The sequence below is a fragment of the Xiphias gladius genome, chromosome 21 (assembly GCF_016859285.1).
Source record: "Xiphias gladius isolate SHS-SW01 ecotype Sanya breed wild chromosome 21, ASM1685928v1, whole genome shotgun sequence".
Taxonomy (NCBI): domain Eukaryota; kingdom Metazoa; phylum Chordata; class Actinopteri; order Istiophoriformes; family Xiphiidae; genus Xiphias; species Xiphias gladius.
The window spans coordinates 24,206,117-24,219,262 of record NC_053420.1 but is presented as its reverse complement, the minus strand read 5'-3'; the positions used below and the strand labels follow the sequence as shown (position 1 = coordinate 24,219,262).

At 40.8% G+C, this 13,146-nt stretch overlaps 1 protein-coding gene and 1 long non-coding RNA gene across 2 annotated transcripts in view; both read left to right on the top strand.

The window, feature by feature from the left end:
* suclg2 (succinate-CoA ligase GDP-forming subunit beta) overlaps window positions 1-13,146 on the top strand; it is a 91,927-nt gene that overhangs the window by 20,304 nt on the left and 58,477 nt on the right. The window contains exon 2 of the mRNA XM_040115777.1: window positions 741-882. Coding sequence (XP_039971711.1) covers window positions 741-882 — 142 coding nt within the window. The remainder of the gene's footprint in view (window positions 1-740; window positions 883-13,146) is intronic.
* LOC120783075 lies at window positions 4,825-9,183 on the top strand. Its single transcript, XR_005706297.1, has 3 exons — window positions 4,825-4,926; window positions 5,178-5,211; window positions 8,522-9,183. It is a non-coding gene; the product is annotated as an uncharacterized LOC120783075 (long non-coding RNA).

Here is a 13,146-nt window from a genome sequence, read left to right as displayed (position 1 = left end):
AACAGCTTAGGTCAGTTTAACTTGACTTAGTCAGCAACACAACACAGGGCAATCCTGATGTTATTATCATGTTAGTTTAATCCTCACTGGCTCAGGAAATACACACACCGAAGTCACATTTACATGCTGAACCATAATTTACCTCGCAGTCCTTGTTTTCACTTTACTTTAATGGCCCTTCTCTTCTTAACGACGCCGTGAAGATCTTTCCTGTGAAAACATTTGCATGCACGCACACACACACTCATGCATATAGTAATGTATGCTGGTGTGGAGGGATTCTAACTCCAACACATCCTGTGTCTTGCCGTCACATTAAAAAGCCAATTTCTTTTTAATAGCAACAACAGCTGGAGCTGACAGGGCCTGTGTCTGCTGATGGAGCAAGCAGCTTCTGAGCTGCAGGACAGCTCAGTCCAGGCTGCCTGCCTCATTAATGGAAAAGGAGACAGAGTAAGATGGTAGGATGCGGGAGACAAGGAGGAGGGAAAAGGAGAAAGGATTTAGCCTGTGCTTTCTGTGGCAAGTTTAGACATGTTTTGGTGTTGTAAAATGTAAAACACCTTAGCACACAGGCTTGGGGAGATGTTGAGCTGAAGAGGAAAATTGTTATCATTAGGCATGATGGAAACCGTCAAGATTGGTACCTTATAGCACTGATTTAACTCTCTTTTACTTAAAATTCAGGCTTACTCATTCTGCCTCCCTCCTTCCCTTTCCTTCCTTTCCTTCCTTCCCAGTGCACCTGGTTGAGTCCCAGGAGGTGGCTGAATCTGCAAGAGTACCAGAGCAAGAAGCTGATGCAAGAGAGTGGTGTGGCTGTCCAGCGTTTCTATGTGGCTGACACGGCTTCTGAGGCCCTAGAGGCGGCAAAGAGACTCAGTGAGTAGGGCTCACACTTACACACAGACACACAAAGAGCTATGCAGTTGATCTTTCTCTGCAGATAAAGGAACAGCCATCCTTAATAGAACTGGAAATTGCTCGATACTGGTGTCAGTAAGAAATCTTCAATCAGTGAGTCAATAAGTCAAGGTACTGATACTAAAAATATACCTTCCATTGATACATTATGTTATGAAATATTTACTTTTAGGAAATTCTTTTGTCTTTTCTTTTAATCCTTTTTGTTCTGAAGCAGCATTTAATGTTCTGTTAACACAAGCAGCCATGGCCTGCATGACCTTTTTAAATAAACAAGTCTCAACAAAGCATTTGATGCTTAATTTGGGTACGTGACAATTCTCAGTGTCAATGATAAAGGGACAGTCGTATTCGTATAAATAATAGGAATGCTTTGAGGTTGAGATTAACTATGTGACAAATAATCTGACAAGTCTGCATTGAGCAGTAGTGCCTGTTTTGGGCCCAGAATCATGACTCTTATTTCAAACTATTTTGAAATCACATGATTGATGATCTGAGTTCTTTGATGATATTGCATGAGTAGAAATGGCCGCATCATTTTGTGGTGCACTGCTCCGCCATGTTAATTGCACTATATGCAGCAAGCTCTTTGCTTTGGAGGCTTGTTGAATTACATAGGAAATCATCTGTTTGCACCTTAAACATGTGGCCACAACATTGCTTCACTGCACAAGTATTCTCATGTTGTAGTTTTACACAAGCTAAATCTTTATTACTTCAGGGCTGATAATGAGTTAGATTTTGGGTTTTGTAAACTGTGATTTGGATGTAATTGCTGTGTAATTGTACACATTGTGCTGTACACTGATACTTTTACAGTCCTATTTGTGCAGCGTTTCTTTTCGGCTCTGCCAGAGGACGTGCAAATCGCTGTGGTTAATCAGGGCTGAAGTTTTATCAAGTTTAATCGCATCTTTATGTGTTTGCTTATGTGTGGAAGCCTGTGTTTTTTTAAGCTTAGTGGTTATGCCAGCTCAGTTTTTCATCATGGCACTCATCCGCACTAATTTGTTTCACAACCTCTCGTGTTCAGTTTCTCACGCTTTGTGTGTTTTTTTGTTTTGTTTTATTTTTCATTTTTTTTTGTTTTTATTTATTTTTAATCTTTGGTTACAATTTGCGTTTTTGCCCCCAGACACATGCTCAAAGCCATGTAAGGAAGTGACTGGAACTCAAATTTTATTTTTGTAGCAGAAATCTTCACAAATACATTTTACTCGCATGAACAAAGAAGATTTAACACACATTTATATGCACCCAAACATAGCTTTCTCTTCCACCCCCTACCTTCCCTCTTCTACTTTCTTCCTACACACAAAACTGTCCAACACATACAGCGTATATATCCACCCTCAGCTTTATATTTTATTCAGTATCCTATCCAACTACAGCAGTGGCTTTCTGATAGTGTATCCAGGTTGGTTGTCAGCCAGCGAGATGCCACTCTTACTGTTGCCTTTGGGCTCCAGTGCCTGGGCCGCTACTTTCTGTGACCCTGGTTACGATGCAGACAAAGATAAACTGAATAGGAGGAAGAGGATATATATTTTCATGAAAGTACCTATATTGCTTGGTAGTGGAAAGAAATGGAGAGACAGAAAACTCGGGATAGAGGAGTTAGAAGGGAATAGACACCTTAATAAAAACCAGGCTACACTCAAGGATTGATTTACTTATAACTCAGGATTTTCAGTGCTTTTTTATATGCTAACAAGTCAGATAGCATTTGTCCATAGTTAAGTTAGACAGCATTACGGTGCTGCATTGAAGTTTTGTACTGGCAACAGAAGAGTGGCTCTGCAAAAAATTGCACATGTGGGTAATTGTAGTATGTATTTTAGGACATTTCTATGTTGAACTTAAAAATATGTGCAGAGGGAAAGGAACATGATGGCTGAAAGTGATTTATCATTGCAGATTGTTCAGGGGTAGTTGCATGACTGCAATTCTGAAATATTTTTATTGGTCTCTTCAACCAATATTTCAAGCCCAGTAGCAGAGAAGTTAGAATTTCTTTTGCACTTTATTGCTTTCCAGAAATGGACAAGGCACGTGTTAAAAAAGCCAAGCATCCAGTCTTAATTAGAAGCAGCGCATTCAAGTCAACTTGACTGTGGCTGTGACCAAATACATCATGAGTGTTACCAAATTCCCAGCTAAATGTGCAATGTAGAGTTTTGCAGCTCTGACTGTAATTTGTTTTTGGCTCTATTCCCTGTTTTTGGTCAGTGTCCTTGTATGTGTTAGTTTATTTCTCACACTATTGCTGGCATACTATTAAAGCATGCAAGAGCATGTCCCAATGCTTAATTTAGTCAGATACACATTGTGTCTGTATATGACTCACTGTTGGGCTCTGCTAGGTCATACATGAATGTGATAGAGAATAAGAGGGAGATCAGTAACCTCTTTAGTTAATATCTGTTGAGCTGAAATGCATACTGAGACTACCAAGCTCTTACTCCCAGGGGGTGAAGGGGGGGCAGGGTGTGAAGCCAGCTCTGGATGGAGCTCTGTTCCATGACTTTCCACTGTAGAGGATAAGGGCTATGGCTGTGTACAGCGGATGTGGATGGTTCGGGTATCTGAGCTGACTGGGAGCGACTCAAATGGATTTCTGCGTGGTGCTGATATCCTGCTGTGAGCCCCTGGTTCTCTGCATACACAATGGAGTGAACCAGTAAAGCATAGAAGCACAGACACAGATGAATGACATGCGTAGGGTAAGCTTGCCCAAATAAGCAGGCAAACACATAGACACTCAGACACACATGCACACCAACCAGTATTCTCCTCTCCGCTACACTCACTTAACCATGAAGTGGTTAAGTTGACAGTTCAATTGCAGCTATGCTATATAGAAACTCCTCTTGTACTGTAGAGTGGTCCATCTCTCCTAAAGTGGACACAGATTGATTTGTTCTATTACCGCTGAAGACAAATAGCTGAAAATCTTTTTCCTTCTCTATCAAAACATAAAAATAAAATATCCGACATGGACCATTGATTCCCTTTAACTTGAATGACAACTCTTAGGGGAGTTTACATTGTGGCAGATGGTTGACTCACAACCAGCTAGTGGCTCAGGGAAAGCAGTGTTTGATTTCCGTGGCCCCATACTGGGTGAGCTACTGGGTGAGCTACGCAGGGACTGTTGCAGTCCAAAGTTTTTTGTAATGTGTGCTCCACAGGGACACTGAGAGAATGGCACACTAACTCCTGCTGTCTGTCCAAAACCAATGACCTAGATCCCCATGTCTTATGCCCAAGCATCTAATTTTGGCGTTCTGTGTTTGTGTTTGTGTGTGTGTGTGTGTGTGTGTGTGTGTGTGTGTGTGTGTGGCAGCCCAAGCAGCTGTAGGTTTGAAAAATAAAATTTTGGACCTTGAAGTTACATAGTACAACTTTAACTTTCTTGTCCTTTTTTTGTTAAACTGTCACATTTCGGATATTTGCTGTCTCTCAACAGATTTTAGGCATTCGGGCTTCCAGTTCTTTTGTCTGACCATAGAGGTATGACAATACTTATTCATGCTGCCAGAAATGTGCCACGCACGGAATTGCCAATCCTTAGGCAGTGACTCATGAATACACTCATACACTCACACAAACACACATATAGATTGTAGGCAGGTTTTTCACAAAAGCCTGGTTGCTATCCGGCAGTCTTGAGATATCAGCGCAACTCCAGTAATGAATATAGATTTTGTGTTTGCCTTCAACATATACATATACACATACCTGTGCCCTGCTTCAACCAAAGGGGAATGTGATTATGCAGTCCACTTTTTGTGTCACTACCTGCTTGACAGATGCATCTGTTGAGCAAATCTTGATGGATTTTCAGTCTGAATTCTAAATCAAAACCACATTTTCCCTCCCCTTCTTTGCTGCGAGAGCCCTTCATGTCTGCCATGCCTCCTGCCTTCCCCAGCAATCATTCATTGACAAAGCGACAATGGAAGAAAACGTCGCTTGGATTCTTATCTTCACCGCATGGTGAGCCTGTGTGATGAATGGGAGCAACATATACTTGTGTATATATACACTTCATATCAGATGAGTTAGGAATATGTTGTCCCTCTTTACTGTTGTCATCTTCCTGACTTTCCTTTGACGAATTGTTTTGCAATGTGTAGCTTTCTGTTTTTGTTCTGTCTTGTTTTCAGTTCTTAAACTTACCTAATTTCTCCCACTCCTCATTCACTTTAGCCTGACTCTGCTGCTCTTTTTCACTTGTTTGTGCTTAGCACAGCCTCATCGCCAGGATGACAATTAACAGAGGTAGGAGTCATTTTAATTTATTTCACTTAGCTATGAATATTCAGTGTAAACAGAGCAGTTTTTATGCATGGCTGTCAAATCTCATGTGTGCTTATTAGAGGCATAGTTAGTTTGATATGTTGGCTTACTGAATAATAGCGAGCTTCCTTGACACTAGTCAACTCTTTGATGAGGCAGGTGTTTGTGTGTATAGAGCCGTGCAGATTTGGTTGTTGTTTTGTGATGGTTTGTTAGGGAGAGGGAAAGAAAGAGATCTATAGGATCCACTCATCTCATAAATATGTGTTCATCAGTTTCAATCTACCATGTTTTGCTGTCTTAACATGACATTCTTGAAAGCACTCAAAAATGTAGTTGGCTGAGGTAAACATCAGTTTCTACCATCGAAAAACATAAAACATTTTATTGACCATGCTATATATATATAGTGGTTTATTTTTTCCAGAAAGGAGATAGGCTCTTTTTTGATTACTGGGGATCTTCAAGAGAGGATCTTCACATCAGATGATGTTTAAATACAAGTAGCTCAAGGCCAAGGACACTGTTGTTGTGTATATCTTAAAGTGATTGTTTTCAATCTGCTCATTTAGTTGTCTGCTCTCTGTGGCAGCTCAGACCCCCTCTATGCCCCTGGCCTGTGATCTATAAATTGAGACACAGACCTCATTGTTAACCAGGAACTAGCATCTTTCCACACAATGCTGGCTTCAAGTAAATTGTGTTATGTTTGCTTTAGTGTTAATACAAGTCTTCACAGGGAGACCTTACCGTTATGGGTTAGTATCAGGCACAATGCATGAATTAAATCTAGAGTAAATGCCTGTACAGATAATGTAACGATTAAAATATCTTATGTTGGCCAAGCAGCCAGCTTCTGATAGCATTGGGGAAATCTAGCAGCCTCATTGCAGCCATCCTAGTGTGTGGCAGGTTTTGGTGTTTCTGAGTCAAATGTGTTTATGTTAATGTCAGTAGAAATTTTATTAAACAGTTATATTGAATTCTCGCATCAATATATGTTGCGTAATCCAAACGTGCAAGAAAGCATCTGAGGAGTGAAGGCATACACCAGTTATCTCAAACCAGGGATGGGTGAGATAATTTTATCCCTCTCAATAGAATTTAGTGGTATGGGTTTTCCATTGTGCACTGAAATGCAGAGGAGACTTCCTGCATATCAGCCTCCGCTGGATGGACTCCCAGACCTATCCATTGCGTTTCCCCATCACTAAGAGTGTGGAGAGACATGGGATACACCATACACAGAGCCAAGGGCATGTTGGAAGGACCCAGTAGCGTAGAGGGCTAGGGCAGCTGTAACTGGGATAGGACAGACAGGGAAGGTATACCATTATATTTCAATTTCTTCCTTACAACAGGTAGAGGAACACAGTTCATGGCAGGTATTGTGCCTGCACTTCATCATCATCTGACCACAGATGTATGGAGATTAGGCACTGACCAGAAATGAATCATCAAACACAATGTGTGCAGTGCATTAAAAGGCAATTCTGTACATCATTGCCTTCCTGCAGTTGTGAAATTATATGTGAGAAAGGGATGAATAGTTAAAAGTAAATTGTATGCATGAATAGCATGTTACGGTGAATGTGCATTTGACTGTTTAGAAAAAAAGATTAATTTTGACTTTTGAATTCACTGTTTGCATGCAATAAACATTTGAAGAAAGTCTAAAAAAGGTGGTGGTGGTGATACATCAGAATGGTTTATTAGTAATGGTGTGAAATAAAACACCAAAGTCAAATATAGTGCATTCAGAAAGTATTCAGACCCCTTCAATTTTTTCACATTTTGATGTGTTGCAGACTTATGTTAAAATCGTTTTAATTAATTTTTTCCCTCATCAAGCTACACTTAGTACCTCATAATGAAGAGAAAACACAATTTTAGAATTTTTTTTGCAAATTTATTTAAAAGGAAAAACATTGACATCACATTATTACTTGTATTCAGACCCTTTGCTATGACACTTACCTCCCATTTCTCTTAATCATCTTTGAGATCTTTCTATACCTTGAGTGGAGTCCACTGGTGGTAGATGCAATTGATTTGACATATTTTAGAAAGGCACACACCCATATAAGATGTCACAGCTGACAATGCATATCAGGGCAAAAACAAGCCATGAGGTCGAAGGAATTGCCTGCAGAGCTCAGAGAGAGGATTTTGTCGAGGCACAGATCTGGGGAAGGCTACAAAAACCTCTGCTGCACTGAGGTTCCCAGAGCAATTGGGGGAGAAGGGCCTCGGTAAGAGAGGTAAACAAGAACCTGATGGTCACTCTGGATGAGCTCCAGAGATCCAGTGTGGAGATGGGGAGAAACTTCCAGAAGGACAACAATCACTGAAGCACTCCACCTAAAGGACTCTCAGACTGTGAGAAACAAGATACTCTGGTCCCATGAAACCAAGATTGATCTGTTTGGCCTCAATTTTAAGCGTCATCCATGGGGGAAACCAGACACTGCTCCTCACCTGCCCAATACCATCCCAACGGTGAAGCATGGGGGTGTCAACATCATGCTGTGGGGGTGTTTTTCAGCAGCAGGGACAGGGAGACTGGTCAGGGTTGAGGGAAAGCTGAATGGAGCAATGGAGATATCCTTCATTAAAACCTAGTTCAGAGCGCTCAGGACCTCAAACTGGGCTGAAGGTTCTACTCGCAACAGGACAATGCCACTAAGCACAGAGCCAAGACAATGCAAAAGTGGCTTAGGAACAACTCTGTGAATGTAGTTGATTGGCCCAGCCAGAGCCCTGACTTGAACCCAATCGAACATCTCTAGAGAGGCCTGAAAATATTGTCCACCGATGGCCCCATCCAACCTGACAGAGCTTGAGAGGATCTGCAGAGATGGATGGCAAAAAATCCCCAAATCCAGGTGTGCAAAGATTGTCGCGTCATAACCAAGACAGCTCAAGGCTTTAATTGCTGCCAAAGCTGCTTCAACCAAGTACTGAGTAAAGGGTCTGAATACTTATGTCAATGTGATATTTAAGTTTTTCCTTCTTAATAAATTTGCAAAATTTCTAAAATTCTGTTTTCGCTTTATCATGATAGTGTATTGAGTTTAGACTGATGAGGGGAAAAAATGAACTTATACAATTTTCGACATGAGGCTTCAACATAACAAAATTTGAAAAAAGTGAAGGGGTCTGAATACTTTCTGTACGCACTGTAAGATATGGCATAACACCATTACTCACACTTGTTCCTCCATGTTTTTTTTGTTTTGTTTTGTTTTGTTTTTTTTGCTGGTGATATCAACGGTTCCGGTTTCTCTGGCAGGGTGCAGAGAAGCATTTACACCTCCGACAGCGCCTGGCAATGGTGTATGAGATCATCTAGAGAGTACCATATGCTTCTCCACCTAACCAACGCACTGCCTAGCTTGTACCATCTGTCACAGAAACGCTCCTCCCCACCATGGGCATCACCACAAGCCGCTCTGAGGACTTCGTTATCCATGTGTGTCGTTTACATCTCACACAAGTCCTCCCTCATACTCCCCTCTTCCCAACAGGCCAGTCAGGATTCTCTGCTAAACTTTATCAATTTATTTTGTTGCATCTGCTTTTGTTTTAATTTGCTTTTTCCATATTAGAGGATTTGAGGGGAATTCACTGTTGGTATGGCAGCTGGAAGGCCCCACCTGTTTGTTGTGGATGGAGACATTTTTAAGCTCTGATGTCTATTCAGGGTAGACATATTCTGTAATTAACATGTGCTGTAGGGCTGTCACCTTTAATTCGAACTGGAACTAATGTTTGAACATGGGAAATAATTAAATATTTGATCTGTAATGATCTGTCCCAATTCAGAATTCACACTCTGTAAGTACAGGAAGTCGTGCCTTATACTCGAGATCATCAATAAATCATTTTCAGTCTTTTTAGTCTTCTATTATAGTACACTGAATGTTTCTGGGTTTGGGGGCATTGGCAAAAACAAGACGTGAAGATGCCACCTTCAAATGAACACAATAGATTTGTATGATACATAAAACAAATGAATTTAAAAAAGTGCGACTTTATTTGATCATAAATGATAAGTGATTTGATGTGATTTATAAGTGATTTTTACTGCATATTTGCTTTAATATTTCCTCAGCTGAAATGTTATGAAATGCCTCTCTACATGTAGTTGTTAATTTCTTTGCTATAACATTTGAACGTAGGCGGACATCACAAATCAGAAAGAGTTTTGAAGCCCTATCGTGAGCGTTGAGTAGTGATATATACTGTGGCACATTAGCATTTGTGCTTCAGTTCATGTTTTATCTCATTGTGTCCCAACAATTGCTCAGTGATAGAGCCATTATCTTGATAATACTGGCCCTAAATTGGATTTTTTATTAAGGCTATTCCATGCTTCATGGAGCAGTGAATTTATAAGAGGCTCTATGTGCCTTTTCTCCAATATTTGCCTACCTGGATTTGGATAACAGTGTTGTATAAGGCCTCGGTCCTTTGTCATCAAATTTTATTATGCTCAGCTCTCTGTGTGTGACACCAATCCTGACTCATAAATGACTCAGAAATTGTTTGGACAAACAAGCATTTCAATAACATGTGGAATGAAAAAAATGAAAACATGTTTTGCTATACACCTTATGAATACATATGACCCGCTTCCTTTTCAACTAGGGACAGACAAATATATTATTGTCAAACATGGTTAAAACGTGGAACATGGCTGGACTTCTCCTCACTGCGCATCCCCTCCCCTTCTCATTCACACTGTCCCCACTGGAGCTTTCTCATGCACTTCAACACTTGAAGTGCCTTTTAAGACCACTTTCATCTTCCCCCTTCAGAAAATGAGGCAGAGTCTCTGATGAAAAGCGCTGACAGTAGCAGTTAGTGCTGAGAAGAGTTGGCTCAACCATGGCCCTTTCACTTCTGTATTTGTCTGAAGTGGTAAGGGATAAGATGACCCTCTTAGAGCTATATGTGTTTTTGTGCGAATGTACACCAGCTGGAGTGCATGTCATGTCCTCTTCTCGTTGGTCTACTGGACAGAGGCTATTGAAGCAGCTGCTCATCCATCAAAGCAACCAATCTTACAATGGGTTCTCGAAAAGAATATGCAGCCTCACTCTTATGGGATATTGCACATGTATCATTGCCATCTTCATGCTCTTACTGCCAGCCATTCCATTTCCCTAAGTGAGCAGTTACCATTGCCACCTCCACTGTTTCTAATATAAACGCTATGGTAGCCCAGCCTGCTACCAACACTGACAAGAAAAAAGAGGGTCTGTTCAGTGTTGTCTGTTTCAAGTTGGTCAGCTTGTGATTCATTGTGGAAGGTGAAGTTAACCAGAAACATGATGCCCAGAGGACCTTGTGTATATGTTATCAAGTTATACAACTATGCAAGGCAAGATAAATTAACTAGCTCATATCATAATAACATTACCTGCAGCAGTCCTAGTCATAGTGTCAGAGTTAGACGAGAGAGCGTTTGGGGTTGCAACTCAGAAGACAAAAAAAACTGAGACAACTCAGTTACTCTGGTGATCCAGTGGACATCCTAAGTCCCAAACACACTTGTCATATGACACATCATATGATGCCATGAGCAGTCATCAACAGACACGTACAGCATTTGCAGCTTAGTGAATAGTATATACAGTTAAATGGATTTCAGTTGCAACTCTGGATTTGGGAATTTTTAGTGGGTACTTTTTACCTGATTACTCACCTGAAGAACCATCTCCCAAGCAATGGCTTGCTATCCAATTTTTTCTTCTATATTATCCTAATAATCCCAGGATCAGTGTTTATAGAGATCAGGATATTGTTATAGATTAGCAATATGATTCTCTCCATCTGTTTTGACAGCTCTGAGATCGTAGAGGTTCTCACTTGACAAGAGAAGTCAGTATACAGCAGTCAGAACGTACCAGTTTAGGGGTCAGGAAAAAAAAATAGCATTGACATCAACTCTGGAGAATAGGACAGTGGTTTTGGCACTGTGTTTTTTATGTGTGTCGGTTTACATGGAAAATATTGGGGGTGGCTATTTTCATGCATGTTGTATGGTGCTTTTGTGTTTACACTCACACATCAACAAACTTTAAACTGATGCTTTGCACATTAAAATGTGTCATTAAATTCAACCTGTTAACAGTCTTCGGGCTTCTTTTGCACGTACAGTACATTGTACTGGACTCCAATGGCATCAGTTTTAGTGAAATTCATTAATTTTTTTGCGTAGACTTAGCAACATGTGTGACAACATTGTGTCCCTAAATACACAAGCCTACATGTGAAAAGGTTTGATTTGTTCATGTCTCAAGCCTTTGCTTACACTTAATCTGAGATTACTTATTTTTACACTACTGACATTTGGCTGATTTGTGTTTGACCATTTGGTACTCAGTACATACTCAGTGCTGTATCTTTGTGTCAACTGTACACTGCAAATATGCAGTTTGCAAAAGAGCAAAATTACACAATTCTAGAATAACAGATTGTTCAAATTAATATTGCTACTGCTGTTTCTTTTGAGTAGAATATTTGGCTATGATTGTTAAACCTTATATACAGCATCCAGACTGATCAGGTCTGTGCACACTAATAAAAGAAATGCAGTTTGCAACTTTACAACCATTAACCATGCTACTGTTGTTTCTGTGGCCGGAGTTTGAAACAAGAATTATGTTAATAACTTCTACGTAAATGGGTTGAGGCTCATTTACGTAGCTATTAACTGGTAATGTTAAGTAAAAACAACATTGCTCTTTGTTCTGCATTTTACCCACACATTCTGACCTTTCCCTTCTCATGTGCTTTACTCCTTCTCTTTTTAGCCCTCTCATCTCTTATCTCTGTCTGTCTGTTGTTGCTGTCTCGTACTTAACTTCTGTCGCTGCCTCTGTCTTAGTCTGTATTGCCGGGCACCCCTCAATTGATGCCCCACCCTCCTGTAAAATAAATGTAGTGCTACAGCAGTACCTCAGTGTCCTTGTTTGCCACTTTGAACACATTGTAGGGGAAATAAATGAGTACGGGGAGTTAGCTGGAGCAAGCTGCAGGTATCTCTGCCTCACCACCCCACTCCCTGCAGGCCTCCCGCTGATGGACGGAACATCTCTCATCCCTTTAGAGGGCTGGCCTGTTACAAAGGAAGACAGATGTTAGTCTGCTGTTTTCCTGTCTCCACTACCTGCCAAGATAACACACACCCGATGAGGAGAGAAGATTGGGAGGGGATGGTTTGAAACAAAAGGTTATTAACATAGGCCCACCGACAGACACGACAACAGCTTGATTCAGAAACCCATTCTAGGCAGACACATTTCCATACAGGGAATTTTGAGAATCTGTAAAAACACACTTAAGCCCATAGACAATACAAGAGCTTAGACACACATGCCCAGACCCACATTTCTCTGGCCTCTCTAAGGACCTGTTGTCATCCCATACATTAGCTGGCTCTTAGGTCTCTCGTTTGGTAAGAAAAAGCCATGCGTCTGAAATTGTCTTAACAGCTGTAAATAGGCTTTGCAGGGTAAAGCTGCCTGTCTCTCAAAGAGCTGATTTCTGTAAGCAGCTTAGTGTTTCCACCTCCTCATTACGCACCCTAACCTATTCGTGTTGTGGGTGAGACGTGGAATTATTTCTCACACATCCCCTCTATCATATTAGGATGATACTAATGTGCCAGAAGAAGTGAACATGTAGCCTATTATTTTTTGTCAGGGTACTTTGCATAAAACTAGCTTACTTAATTGTGTAAGCATGAATTGGACTTGAGAGTTAGGTTGGTTTCCGAGATGGAAATTGTAGTAGTGGAGTGAAATGTACAAACATCATTGTGCTTTGTTGTAGGTAGTTCCAACCGTCAGGCAAGCTTCATTATTCGTCAGTGGAGATGGCCATGAGACTAGTCCTCTGTTCCACCAG